Genomic DNA, 15,484 nt, shown 5'->3' with positions numbered 1-15,484 from the left:
GTCAGCATTCTTCTGTAGCAACAGGTTTCAAAACTTTATAAATTCTCATTCCATAAACGGTTGTCGTCGACGCCTCAGTTCAGTGCGTGGGTACACTCTAGACAGACAACTTCAGAAATTACTTCCCCAAACATAAATTTGTATTCGATATTAGCAGAGAAACTCTTCCTACTATTGATAATCTAATTTATCTGCCCTTTCTACATCGACCTTCTTCATTTATTACGCTGCCCAAATTGAAACACTCACCTATCGCTTTTAGTGCATCATGTCCTACTGTAATGCCCTCAGCACCGCTTGCTTTAATCTGATAACATTCCATTACCTTTCATGTATTCTAGTTGACATTAATCCTATAACCTTTTTTAAAGATACTATCCATTCCATTTCACTAATCACCCAAGTTTTTGTCATCTCTGACAGAACTTACTACAGACTGAAAAACTTTGGATACAACCCTGTCTCGTTGCCCCCTCGACAACTACTTCCCTTTCATAGCCTTCATTTTTTATTACTGCAGCCTCTTCTCAGTACATATCGCAAATTACCTCTCACTTCCTGAGTTTTATCAATGCTATCATCAGTTTCCTACAGCGCTGTCTAGTCAACACTGCGAACGGATTTTCTAGATATACAAATGCTTTAAACGTAGATTAGACTTTTTCTAGTCTACATGTGTCTTAACGTCAGTATTGCCACATTTTTTCAAAATCAAGATTTTTCTCGGAGTCAGCTTCTGCCTCTTTGAAAGAATTAGTTTAAATACTTATATTATACGGTTACGTACATGGAATGCTAATTACATAATTTCCCACTGGTATACCTCATTTACTTTTGAAAATATGGGGGCATATTACATGTCATTAAAGGGAACTAGCACTTACAAAGAAGAAGTTTTCAACAAAGATCAGATATGTTACTAAGCATTTCATATGTTGCTCAGAGAAGAAATAAAATGTGTTCTCAGTTCTTCTACTCTGATCGTGTGTTTACCATTAAAGCAGTTGCAGCAAGTCAAAGCAGTTCACGAAGGATTCACACCCTGTTGTGAAATCTTCGTTGCGCTTTGTGCAGATCAAGTTCAAATCCATTTGCAACCATATTTGTGCTACCTTCGAGCAACGGAATAAGGGACCACACTTTGCTGTTTACTAAGAAAACGGTTTTTATCTTTGAAATATAAGCATAACATGTGACACATTAATCCTAAAATAATGTCACGCTATACCGTTTGTGAAAGTGAAAAGCAACAAAGGCGGTAAGGAAATGCTCTAAAATTGACTGCACTTTTGATGTTGGATAGCACGTACGCTTGCTTCGACTTAGGGTATAACTTGCCAACAAAGTATGGTTCATAGATAGACTGCAAACAGACATGTGCTTTCGACTTGTACTCCATTGTATTACTTCTTGTATTAAATGTGTGCATCGTACTTTCTCGGTACTGGTTCTAAGAATTTCTCTCAAGCTAATCATTTTAATGCAGTAATAGCGAATAATTTCAATACCCTCTACAGAACGGCACATAGACATTATTTAAATTTTGTAATGCAGTTTTAAATAGATGGTAACAGCATCGGTAACAAATGTATTCCGTAAGAAGCTTCCAATAATTGAGTATTCACCTGATTGAAGACTACGGCTCCATTCCAGTGTCAGATGATCCGCCCAAAACGACTCCATTACTGAAATGTAGAGGTTCTGCAATTGAAAGTTACATTATATCTTCTTCAGTTTGGACAAATGTTAGTTGAAATAAGTCATTTATTAAAGGTTACTTAATTTACAGTTATTTATCTTAGAACAGTATTAAACATAATATTTATATTCATATTTGGAATATGTTTCAGTTGATCAATTAAAACGTGTATGACAGCGAATTACTTTCTTTATACCTGACGTGCTTCGTAGAGAGGTTCACCAATATTTTATGAGCGATTAATCTAATGTTTCACTGTAACTGCTTTACTTTCTCTGGTCCCATTTTCTGATAGGTATGCACACAACAATTTTGTTACCATTTCGATTCCAAAATCAAAATGTTCATCAATTCATAGCATTGGATTCACAGAGTTTTTGCAATGCACAACATTTTAAAGTGTTTTTTCCCGATTTACACATTCTAATATATATTAAATGGACATGTGTTTTGTTCTCCTTTTAAGGCTGTCACACTTCATATGTGCACTTATCTCATAAAAACCACAAAAATCATACTATTAAGGTAATCATACTTCACACTCAACCAGTCGTATTTTACAGCTACTACCCTATCGTTGCATGCCCTTTTTGCAATACACAGAGTTCTGTTACGGCCATTGACATGCACTAAACGATGTTACCGATTAACCAGATTTACTAAACAGTCACTTGCAACCTCATCCTGATTCATTATTGTTTTACCTTCATGTCTAACTTTCGGCTATGTGGCAAAATCAGATTAAACTTTTGAGATTGAGATTTAGTCTCGACACACGTCATATGAATAAAAATATTATAACAGAGGCTGTGGAAAGATCATTCACCGTCAGACCGGATAATTTTCGCTGTTGATTTTCAGAATCAAAGTTATGATTAACCAATTCTTCAATTCGTAAAATTGTTCCCCAGCTGTATTTCGTGTACGTAAATATCTAGTTCTTCTAGAAAATATTTTGTAGACAATACAAAATAACTGTGTCGCCTAATGACTTCATTTAGCCAAGCCTTCCGGTGGAAAGCACAAATTATGGATTGCACTGTTGTGTATTATGGATGAAAACGGATCAGACTTTCGTAGTGAAGAATACTTCACGCTTAACATTATGGTACAATGAAGCAGTAAATGGTGACACATTAACCACCAGTGAATGAACAATATTGTTAGTCTTCGTCAATATTTGTAGTGAAACAATTTTGTATGTAGCTCTTCCTTGGTTCTTTAGTATTTCGGGTTCTCGAGATGATTGTCTATCTCTCTTTTTATTGATAACATTCTTATCACTTGTGGTAATGAAATATTTAACAAGTTGTGTCTGAATTTAATGCATTCGATAAACAACTGACATTTCAGAAAGTTTTCTAACTGAGATCGTCCAGCCAGCCTATCCTTTTCATGAGGCGTGTAATACGAAATAATACACACCTTAGTATACTGTAATAAGTAATGTTACAGTGATAGCGAAAACATTAAAATAGTACTGTCCTAATATTACATTAATGGCCAAAAAACGAGAGGAACCTTAATATCTGTAAATGAGATACAGAAAGACATTAACAAATCAACCCTACTTATTACTCTGTATAAAATATTTATTCTGTTGTAAAGACGTCTCATATTTTAGTAGAAGTAAGAAAAAAATACTATTATGCTTTAGTAATAGTTCCTATATTACATCAACATTGCATTCTTCCCGTATGATTGTCATTCAACGAAGAAAAATTAGAATTTTAAAACGAAGTTGACATTCGCTTAGGTTATATTCCCATAATATGAATTTTCATCATTCGGCGAGAGAATTAATATTTCCATGTCATATGTTTGGCTAAGTTTCTGTGCAGTGTTTTAGAAACTTTAAATGTTATATTGACCGGTTTTCAACATGCATAACTACGTAATGGATCGAACTCGCAATTTACTTTTTGAGCTGATATAACTATATTCGTTATCGGAATATACACTGTGATAAATAACTGTTATAAAATTGTGCCATTCGGAGGCTGGAGTGCACTACATCGCCAATTGAAATTGAATCCCTGAGAATAACTTGGATAGCTCATGTGACCCAAGTAAGAAATGAAATGCAGCAAGTTGAAGCTTTGTGTCAGGACGTGAGGCGTGATAATCTACGGCCCACATTAAGTCCGGTATTCGCATTGTAATTGCAGTGTGACACATCGTCTTCACGTCTCACAACGATTCTCTCATCATTTGTTTTATAACGAGTAATTTTCGGTGACTTTTAACTGTCCATCAATTTTAGTGGCAGCTAAACACCAGTTAGCCCAATCAATTATCAAGGATGGGAGCTTTGTCCGAAAAACAGAAGTTTCAGAAAACAAAGATAAACGGTTCAATGGCATGCAATGTTAGCATTTTCTAATTGTATTACTCTAAGATAATTCTAAGCTGAGGCCAATCTTCTTACCCATGACCTGCCAGTGACATTCGAGAATTGAGTTTGACTGATGAACATGTCAATACAAAATTAACCAAAGGAAAAATATAAAAAAATTCGTTTGAATTGACGCATGTTCTAGGTAGCCAGTTGGTCGTTTTAATGAAAGTGGGCGGCAACTGTTGCGTCGCTGACCAAACAGAAATTCCTCTTGAGGTATGAATTACATTCAGTTGTTTATTAAATATCTGACACTAAGAAGAGATGATTGCGTTACATGCGGAATTCATCTTCTGTAGCATAAGAGAACGTGAAATTGATCAGTGCTGTTCTTAATACCTGTTAAGAATAGATTATTTAATTTATTCTTTAACAGTTCTCTAGGGTATGCAATACCACCGGTACACATTTTTCGCCTTTGCTTTGTCAGACGTACTCAGATATCAGTCCACGAGAGCTTTCGGTACGCTTTGGTTAAATAATAAACAAGAAGTTAAATTAATAATTTCTTAATTACTTGCAGAAAGACAATCTTAATGGTTTTGGCCTTCGCAATATGGAAGAAGAAGGCATCAGTGTTTTACGATGAACGTTTCTCTGACACTGAAGCTATTCATTATCTTCATGGATTTCATCACATTCCTCCTCTCGTGAAAAATGTAAAAGACTAGAGGTTTAACCCTCCTTATTATTCTTGAAATTTTCCCAACAGAAAGTGTTACTAAAATATACACACTTTTAATCCATAGCTTATTCAGATCTTATATTAGTTACCTGTACTTATTGTACAACGGAAATATTGAAGTAAGTTGAAAAGATATTGATTTCTATCCAAAAAGGGGCACAATGACGGAATGACTTTTTGTTGACTAATGAGATTGTCAAGTGGTTGTTCGCTAACGAGGCTGTCATAGTCACTTAGTTGTAAACTGTTCGTTACTGTTGAACTATATTCAGAATCAGTCGATTAGACTACTTTCTATCAGTTCTCTTCATGAAGTCTTCTTGGAGCATGTATCACAATGAGACAAGTGTACTCTTAAAGTTTGTTATGTATGTACGGTGGGCAGCAGGTGTGGTCACACGCTGCTGGCATGGCGGGGGCCCCCTTGGCCTGCGCTCCATTACGTCTGTCCCGTGCGCAGGTTGTGGAAGGCTGGCGCCTACAGTGCCGGCTGCCTCAGAGCTGACTGTCCGACACCTCCCTGGGGCCTCCAGCCGGCATCACATCGCCTACCCTGCAACACAACACGGGTACAGTCATCACAGCGTCTGGAAAGCAAACTGGCAGAGGAGTTTAGGGTCCATTGTTTCATAAATGTGTTGGTCGCCATCTAAACCAGAGACAACTTACATTTAGAACAGACGGAAAAGAAGAATTTCGATGTGAAAGAGTCTTAAACCCTTTAACTACTATATATATTATTTGAGGGACAAACGGGAATCTTCCACCACGACAATGCGCATCTACGAAGGATCGATGAAACCGTGCCCCAAGGCGTATTATACCACAAATAAATAAAACTGTGTTCTGGCTACAAGCCCCTCCACAAGACATACTTGTGAAAGTACACCGCTGCTGCAAGTCCATCATATGACGGACTAATGAAAGCTTGCGCTTACCCCGAGTATCGCCACACGAGGCACCAATGAAACTAAGACCTAACTAAGGGAAACCGGGCCCTCACTGTGAGGTCCATCATATGAAATACCGACGAAATTGATTCCTAACTGTGAGGCCCATCATATGACAAACCAAAGGAATCTGAGTCCTCATTATGGAGTCTATGACATGATACACCAATGGAAATTACCCCTAGTTATGAGGTGCATCGTATGACAAACCAGTGAAACTGAGCCTTTACTATGGTGTCCATCACATAACGTATCGATGAAAATAAAATCTCACTATGAAGTGCATCAGGTGGAAAACCAGGAAACCGAGTACCTACTATGAACTCCATCACACGATGGATGGATGGATGGATGAAACTAACCCTAAGTACCAGGCCTGTCATATGGAAATATATCAATGGAAATATACCCTCCCTAGGAGACCTGTCACATGTTAGACCAAAGAATCTGTGCTCTGCTTACGAGAATGTGCCCACACAAGTCACTCAATAGTGCTCCCATAATATGGAACAGCGTTTCTCATAGTTGAGCATAGCTGGTTGTTCTATTTCAGTAATGAGATGTAATTTATTACTTGTGGAATTTAATAACATGAATTAATTTATAAGGTATAGGATAATAATCAACAGACATACGCACAGCTTAGCCAGCGCATAGCAAAAATCAAAGTCAAAGAGAAATATGGAAAATAGGTAATTGATTTTGTGTATCTAGCATGGTGCCGTTCATTCGTTCTCAGACACACTATTTACGTGAACAGAGATGCTCACTCGTGCGAACGATTCTGTACCACGCGCTGTTATCTCCGTTCTTGAAGGGTTAAGTTCGATGTAGTTCGATGTTGGTTGTACTAAGGCAGTTGCAACCAGAAGAAAGACAATTTCTATGAAAGTAATGTAAACAGTCGATAATTCGCCCATGTATAGCGCACGTCTACAGTTTCGATCTCGTTTGAAGAGAAAGGACATTCATAACGGAGCTACCGTTGTCGTTCAGTGATTTTCATTGGACATTCATCGAATAAGCAAAAATGGAACCGACATTGTTATGGAGCATGGCGATACAGCTAGGGATTCCGTGTCACCTTTTGTTTTTCAACTCGGAGCTAACGAGAAAATAAATCTTTAGTGTTGATAAACTAAGAACGGTTCACATGTGTACCGATAATGGGAGAAGTTTTTTTTTTTTTTTTAAATTGAATCTCTTCCCAAACTGAGAGTCTTATCAGGCTCAAGACGACATTGTGCATTTATTAAAAAAAAGTAAGAATGCAATTGTTCAAGTCTCGCGGTTCTAGGCGCGCAGTCCGGAACCGTGCGACCGCTACGGTCGCAGGTTCGAATCCTGCCTCGGGCATGGCTGTGTGTGATGTCCTTAGGTTAGTTAGGTTTAAGCAGTTCTAAGTTCTAGGGGACTGATGACCACAGCAGTTGAGTCCCATAGTGCTCAGAGCCATTTGAACCATTTGAATTGTTCAAGGAAAATTAAACTGCACAGTGCCCTAAAATTTATGGATTACGTATCTCTTAAAGTAGCTGTTACATACATAAAGAGGTCAGTTTCTAAATGTATTGCCATTTCATTCATCTCTGTAAAATTGAACTTTCTATATTTACGAATTTTTATTGTGTATTATACATGTATAGAGGATATATCCGTTAAGTGTTTTCAGGAGCATTTTTTCCGTATTTTCGGCAAATACTTTCAGTTCCGTTTTTGCATTGTGTTGATGGAGTCGGCCCATGCCACCCTGGCCCATGCTGTCAGCTACCGCCAAGCAGCAGTGCTACTCGGTCTCTGCTGGGGTACTGGTTATTCTTCGTGTTTTACTATTCCTGTTAGTACGCACCGTTACAACAGGTACCGCCCTAGACTACTTGTGGGACGTCTCTACCCAGTGGGCACATCAAATCCCGCTTTCATAATCATTTTGTTTGTAACAAGAACAAATCGAAGCTTTCTGTTCACAGCGAGCTTCGCATGAAATGTATGATGAGCTGTATTTGTATGGGGCCACTCCATCTACACAATACAAAAGCGAAATAGAAAATATCAGCTGAAATACGAGGGAAAATGTGCCTGTCCATTCTTAGGAGAGACATTTGGTTATACTTCATTGTTACAAGATGACGTAATGCATTGTAATACGGACAACCGGAAGTTATCCTACGTTTCCGATCGAATTCTGGCGACGCAGAAGGGCATCGGCCCTTTCGGACGATGTTTAAGTGACATTGATGGCGAAACAGCAAACTCTCCACGTCGTGGCCAGTTTCATTCATGGTGGATCTCAGTTACTTCCACCAAATAAATCGGAACACTAACAGTCAACCACTGTCGCATGTATTCTCTCTCCAGGAGCTATCAGAACTTTGTTTTCGTTGCAGAATACTTCATAATAATAAAACCATCTCTAATTCTTGACGTAGTAAAGAGTTAATTGTGATAAACGTACAGTAAAATAACTGCTGCATTTTGATGGCGTCGTTTTTTTACTCCGAACAGCTTGCGTAAACACTAAGGCCAATAATGTTACATGGGACTCCCTATACTGTGTGCAAATCATATAATTAAACACGAATTAGAGGAATGTAACAACATGTTAAACAGTTCGCCCAAGACAGAACACTGGAACACAATATCAACTGGAGACGAAATGGAGAAATAGGTAACTTTTATCTTGAGTATTAACAAACCACTTCAGCTGTATTGAATCCATTATTTTTAGATCACTACCGGCTTCGTGGCTTTTTCACATCTTCAGGCGAAAATACAGCTAAAACACTAGAGCTAAAAAGCTCCTAACTTTGTACTCAATAATCGTTGTCCGCATGCGGTGTTGCAGTTGAAGCGGTTTATTAATATCCAAGGTGATTGCCCGCAGCAGCGGTTGTCTTATCTACAAGGATGTCTGCCGAGAAGCTTTTAGATTTAGGAAAGAGTAGTTCAGAGGGAGATGTAACACGGTAATTCTTGCGTTTCAGACAAGGACTTTTTCCCTTTTTTAAAAATAATCACGCTGAAACGCTTTAGTAATCATTCAGGTCCTTTTGTTGGAAGAAATTATTAAAATAATTAATCCCGTGCGCAGCAAGGACAATTGCCAATCTCGACTGATTTAGGGGTGCTGTCAGGTCGGACACAGCAAGCCCTTTGTCGCCCATGTGTATTCGCTCCCTCCCACTGGGCTGCGGTTGACCACCCAGTGCTGTGACATTTCCGTTAGAACGCTAATGACCACATCCCCCCTCTTCCCTCCCCCCTCCCCGATTCACCCCAGAATGATGCAAGCCGGCATTCACGATGGCCCCACCACCGTCCTTTGAAATTAGCTTCGTTCACAGCCCCAACGGCTCTTCTTTAGGTAATCTTCACCTTGATTTTGTTTATGTGAACCGAGAAGTATTTGAATAATCTCTAGGCAAGAACATAATGGTATTCCTCTTGGTAAAGAAATCTCGTTCAGTCAGCAAGCGTTTAGGTGATGACAGCCTTGTAAAAAGCAATAGATAGTTCTCACACACAGTATCTTGCAAATAGCATGCGCAGGAGAACCGTTAAATTTGTATGCTAGCAAATTACATAACGTGATCCGAAGGACACACATTGCCGACAAATAAAAAGATACGGCCAAATTTTGCCACAGATAAGTGGAAGTGGTCGTGGAATTATTCGCTGATAGATCTCAACATCCTATATTGGACGGCGAATATTCAGCAGCAACGAAAGTAACTTAGGGAGCGTAAGAGCATTGTAATATTCCGAAGTAGCGCTTGATAATGGAAGCAAGACTTAAGAAAAATCATTATATTATACAAAATTAGATGTACTTTTCGTTTCGTAGACCCGTAATGAGAATATTCTCCAGGACGCAAAACATGTCAGAAAACAAGAATACGCAATCAATATTTACAGAGAAAGAAAAGGCATGCCAATATAACTCCCACATATCGCAAGTGAAATGTTCCTCATGCATGCGGAATAATCTCCAGCGGCCAGCATTTCCTCGTTTTTTGCTGTTAAATAGGTCAGTACGGATTCGAAATGAAGACATTGAAAATACCTGCAGAGGCTCGGTGTACATCTGCTACCATGAGGGATTTATTACGAAAGCCCATTTCTACCACATATACTTCCATATGCTGCTCTAAGCAAAATTCATGGGCGTCTATGTTCTTAAAATTATAACACTTCTTCCTTTCTGAATTTCTGCTCTACACAAATGAGATGCTGAACTAAATCTTGTAAAGTTTAACACACCTATAGCACAGATCATATGCTGTCCAGACATAATGTAGATGAGGCATTCATTAATTTTACATCTTAGTCCTCTAGTAAAGTTAGCTATCTGCAGTTCACACAGACCGAGATAAAATTTCTTCTGTTTGCTGAAAACTTTACTCGACGGTATTTTGTACTGATGCAGTAAGCCAGAATTAGATTATTGAGCTACTTTCTCACACTGCAGGTATCTGTCAATATAAATGTCTCTTAAAACTCTATTTCTTTCTGTCTTCGCTATCTTAAAAAAGGTACCGCTCTGACACCTATAACCACTGGCTTTGTATCAATCATGACAGTGATTCCTCCCACCGATTTTCTTTTACTGAAAACAAATTCGTATGATTTGTCGGCCTAGAAAACGCGTTTCAAAATTTTAAATTCGCAGGTAAACAGGTGTAAGTTTTAAGTAAGACGGATAAAACAAAAGATCGAAGAGGGAGAAAATAAGAATGGGAGACAAAGAACGAAGTACTCGCAATAAAAAGAGCATAGGATAAGGATGTAGTCTTCCGCCGTTTCTGTTCACTCCACACATCGAAGAAGAATTGATGGACTTAATAAAACAGTTAAAGAGTGAGATTAATACTAACGGCGGTGACGTTGATATCATCAGTGAAAGTGATAAAGAACTACAAAGATTGTTGGAACTCGTCTTATTCCGCTTTTAAGAGGGGCGGATGGTGATTATTGTATTTGTACGCCTTTCTTGATACACTTAGTGGCAATATGCATTCTGATATTTTCTACATCTTAGAACAGCACATTTTCCGTGTTTTTAAACTTTTCATTTACATGATCGACGAAACAATTAAGCAATGTCAGAAATACAAGAAAGTCGACTGTGGAGCGAGGGGTGGGACTGGACAGCGCGATGCGGTAAGAAATAGCAAGAGGCATAGGAGAGACCCGTAGGTGCACTCCAAGGGAAAATAATAGACCAGTTAGTGTTCTCACTAAACACAAAAGATTTCCTTTACATATTCAGCTGGACCCAGGTTGTTCGCTAACATGCTGTTGTCTGCAATGGGGTATCGATGTTGGAAAGTCTGCAACATCTACACAGAATCACTGCCAATTACAGTCAATGATCGGTTCCTTCGAAGATGGAGAAATTCAAGATAATGCCCTTAGCAATGAGTGTTGTTGTTGTGGTCTTCAGTCCTGAGACTGGTTTGATGCAGCTCTCCATGCTACTCTATCCTGTGCAAGCTTCTTCATCTCCCAGTACCTACTGCAACCTACATCCTTCTGAATCTGCTTAGTGTATTCATCTCTTGGTCTCCCCCTACGATTTTTACCCTCCACGCTGCCCTCCAATACTAAATTGGTGATCTCTTGATGCCTCAGAACATGTCCCACCAACCGATCCCTTCTTCTGGTCAAGTTGTGCCACAAACTCCTCTTCTCCCCAATCCTATTCAGTACCTCCTCATTAGTTATGTGATCTACCCATCTAATCTTCAGCATTCTTCTGTAGCACCACATTTCGAAAGCTTCTATTCTCTTCTTGTCCAAACTATTTACCGTCCATGTTTCACTTCCTAGCAATGAGTATGAACCAGATAATACCAGACCGCGAGATGAAGCGAAGTTTAAAATGTTGTGTTGTGGTCTTCAGTCCAGAGACTGGTTTGATGCAGCTCTCCTTGCTACTCTATCGTGTGCAAGCCTCTTCATCTCCGAATAATTACTGCAACGTACGTCATTCTGAATCAGCTTAGGGTATTCATCTCTTGGTCTCCTAGTGACTTAACAAGCTTTGTGCTCTCATTGAAATACATGGCCGAAAGAGTCAACCTACAGAATTTGTGAAACGAACTCTGTAGTCCGGGACTGCGTGCCACAACGGGCGCAGATTCAGCACGAGATGGGGAAACTTACAGACGTCTATTGTCTATTGAGATGTAAGCGCTGTAGTGTGCAAGTGAGACAGACAAGAACCTGCGTCATAGGGAAACCCATTAGAAACCTTTTGTGGCCGAGGAGATGCAGCAGTGTTAGATACTGCAGACCTAACGTCAGCTACAAGGGAAAAATTTATGGAAAATATTTAATTCTGTAGTAATGTAGGGAATAAAGCCACAGTAATTTTAATCTGCCATGCCCCATAAATTTTCATGGTGATCCCAATAAAACTTGAATACTGATCGTATCTACAATATTTTAAGATTTAATGTTAAAGTGAAATTAACAAGTTTTGTAACAAAGACCTTAATGCTAAAATCTGAAAGCTTTGGTCGGTCTTAATGATCGACATTTCATATAGAACCGAATCATTAAAATGACAAACTTTGTAAATATCAACTCTGTAACTTTATTTGTTTTGAAGATATAGTAAATTTAAATTCTCAGTATTTTCAGTTAGGCATCAGATTATCTTTCCTCCATACAAAACACATTGAACGATGACAGCTTGCACCTTACTGAATCATTTGGTAACAGAATATTTGTTGTAAAGTTTAGTGCATGTTAGTTACTTTTGTTCTTTATTTATTTATCAGAAAGCACACTGGTGCAAGGCTACTGGCCTTGAAAATCAAAGTTAAGAAGGAAATTGTATTGTTTTTACGTAAAAGAATTTAACGTTTGTTATGGCATGGGTATTGTTGTTACTTTATTTAGAATATGAAAGTGGTCAAGCTTTGATTATTTAAATATGTTAACATGTAAAATAATGTCGAATAAGGCGCATCCAATCAGATGGACGGCTTCGGGAAAGGGAACGACACTAGTCAGTTGAGTGAAGATGTTCGGCGCGCGGTTAACGCGGCCAGAAACGGGCAGAGTGACAGTTCTGGTCTAGACGCCAAATGAGACAGTATGGGTGGAGACGCGAAAGCGGACGGTCGGTACTTAGGTAGCTAGGAAGTGATATGACTTACAAAATTTCGCGTTGTGTGGTATTGCGGCACTTAGACTCTGAGTGGTGAGCAGCCGCGCGCCTGTTGTGAACTCTAACTTTTCGTGTAGTTAAGGAGGCGGGGTGTTGGACTTGTGTTTCGCAATGAGATTGTGAATGATCGAACTGTATCAAATATATATGCGCTCGAGTGTAGCAGTAACTCTAAATACGACCACTTTCGCTATTAGTTTGCTTTCTGAATAAACAGGTTCCTAACCAAATCGCAACGGTGTGGCCTACATCATTTATGGGTCGTTAATTTAGTTCCCGATATTATTATTACTGTTACTAAATGTTATCTAAACTCTGCATTTCGCAAACTTGCCATCTGCCAGACACTTTAACCAAAGGGTCGCAAGTGTCTAATTTAGGGTGTGTAATGCGACACGTGCGCTCATCCCCTAGACGAGCTTTAGCTAAGACATTTTGACGAAGAGGAACTGCATTTGAACCCAAACATCTTTAGGGATGTTTGCTCGCATCCATCTATGATTATTACAATCCACGATTCCCTTCAGTACTAATCTGACGATCCTTCGATGCCTCAGAACGTGTTCTACCCACCGATTCCATCTTTTAGTCAAGTTGTGCCACAAATTCCTCCACTCCCCAATTCTTTTCAGTACCTCCTATTTAGTTATGTGATTTACCCATGTAATACTCAGTATTCTGCTGTAGCACCACATTTCGAAAGCTTCTATTCTCTTCTTGTGTAAACTGTTTATCGTCGACGTTTCACTTCCATGCCTGACTGCACTAAATACAAATACTTCCAGGGAATACATCCCCACTTTTAAATCTATACTCGATGTTAAAAAATTTCTCTTCATCAGAAACCCTTTTCTTGCCATAGCTAGTCTACATTTTATATCCTCTCTACTTCGACCATCATCAGTTATATTGCTCCCCAAATAACTAACTCGCTTACAATCTCTCATTTCCTAATCTAATACCCTCAGCATCACCTGACTTAATTCGACTACATTCCATTACCCTCGTTTTGCTTTTGTTGATGTTCATCTTATATCCTCCTTTCAAGACACTGTCCATTCCGTTCAACTGCTCTTCCAAGTCCTTTGCTGTCTCTGACAGAGTTACAATGTTGTCGGCAAACCTCAAAGTTTTTATTTCTTCTCCACGGATTTTAATTCCTACTCGAAGTTTTTCTTTTGTTCATTTTTACTGCTTGGTCAATAAACAGATTTAATAACATCTGGGATAGACTAGGACCATGTCTCACTCCCTTCTCAGCCACTGCTTCCCTTTCATGCACCTCGACTCTTATAACTGACATCTGGTTTCTGTATTTTACCCCTGTTTCCATCAGAATTTTAAAAATGATTAATTCAGTCAACATTATCAAAAGGTTTTTCTAAGTCTACACATGCTAGAAATGTATGTTTGCCTTTTCTTAGTCTACCTTTTAAGATAAGTCGTGGGGTCAGTATTGCCTGGCGTGTTCCAACATTCCTACAGAATCCAAACTGACCTTCCCCGATGTTGGCTTCTACCAGTTTTTCCATTCGTCTGTAAAGAATTCCGTTTAGTATTTTGCAACAGTGACTTATTAAAGAGTTCGGTTATTTCACACCTGTCGACATCTGTTTTCTTCTTGAGGTGTGAGGGTATTTCGCCTGTCTCACACATCTTGCTCAACAGATGCAGGAGTTTCGTCATGGCTGGCTCTCCCAATGCTATCAGTAGTTTTAATGGATTGTTGTCTGCACCCGGGGCCTTGTTTAGACTTACGTCTTCTAGTGCTGTGTCAAATTCTTCACGCAGTATCATATCTCCAATGTCATCTTCATGAACATCCCATTTCCATAATATTGTCTTAAAGTACATCACCCTTGTATAGACCCTCTATATACTCATTCCACCTTTCTGCTTTCCCTTCTTTGCTTAGGCCGGGCTTTCTGTCTGAGCCCTTGATGTTCATACAAGTGGTTCACTTTTCTCCAAAGGGTTCTTTAATTTTGCTGTAGGCAGTATCTATCTTACCCCCAGTGATACATGCTTGTACATCCTTAGATTTGAAACTTACTGCCAGGTTAAAACTGTGTGCCCGGCCGAGACTCGAACTCGGGACCTTTGCCTTCCGCGGGCAAGTGCTCTACCAGAAGTAAAGCTGTGAGGACTGGGCGTGAGTCGTGCTTGGGTAGCTCAGATGGTAGAGCACTTGCCCACGAAAGGTAAAGGTCCCGATTTCGAGTCTCGGTTCGGCACACAGTTTTAATCCACCAGGAAGTTTCATATCAGCGCACACTCCGCTGAAGAGTGAAAATCTCATTCTGGAAATATCCCCAAGGCTGTGGCTAACCCATGTCTCCGCAATATCCTTTCTTTTAGGAGTGCTAGTTCTGCAGGTTCGCAGGAGAGCTTGTGTAAAGTTTGGAAGGTAGGAGACGAGGTACTGGCAGAAGTAAAGCTGTGAGGACAGGGCGTGAGTCGTGCTTGGGTAGCTCAGTTGTTAGAGCACTTGCCCGCAAGTTCGAGTCTCGGTCCTGCACACAGTTTTAATCTGCCAGGAAGTTTCATATCAGTGCACACTCCGCTACAGAGTGAA

General features: G+C 39.4%; 1 protein-coding gene across 1 annotated transcript in view; it reads right to left on the bottom strand.

Annotated features, from left to right (window-relative positions):
- Nucleotides 1-4,943: 4,943 nt before the first annotated feature.
- The window catches only part of LOC126252343 (diuretic hormone receptor-like), a 263,050-nt gene continuing 252,509 nt past the window's right edge, over nt 4,944-15,484 (bottom strand). Inside the window, exon 11 of the mRNA XM_049953232.1 lies at nt 4,944-5,335. Coding sequence (XP_049809189.1) covers nt 5,278-5,335 — 58 coding nt within the window. The 3' untranslated portion in view covers nt 4,944-5,277. The remainder of the gene's footprint in view (nt 5,336-15,484) is intronic.

This window comes from Schistocerca nitens, chromosome 4, assembly GCF_023898315.1.
Source record: "Schistocerca nitens isolate TAMUIC-IGC-003100 chromosome 4, iqSchNite1.1, whole genome shotgun sequence".
Taxonomy (NCBI): domain Eukaryota; kingdom Metazoa; phylum Arthropoda; class Insecta; order Orthoptera; family Acrididae; genus Schistocerca; species Schistocerca nitens.
This window is presented reverse-complemented; position numbering and strand designations above follow the sequence as displayed.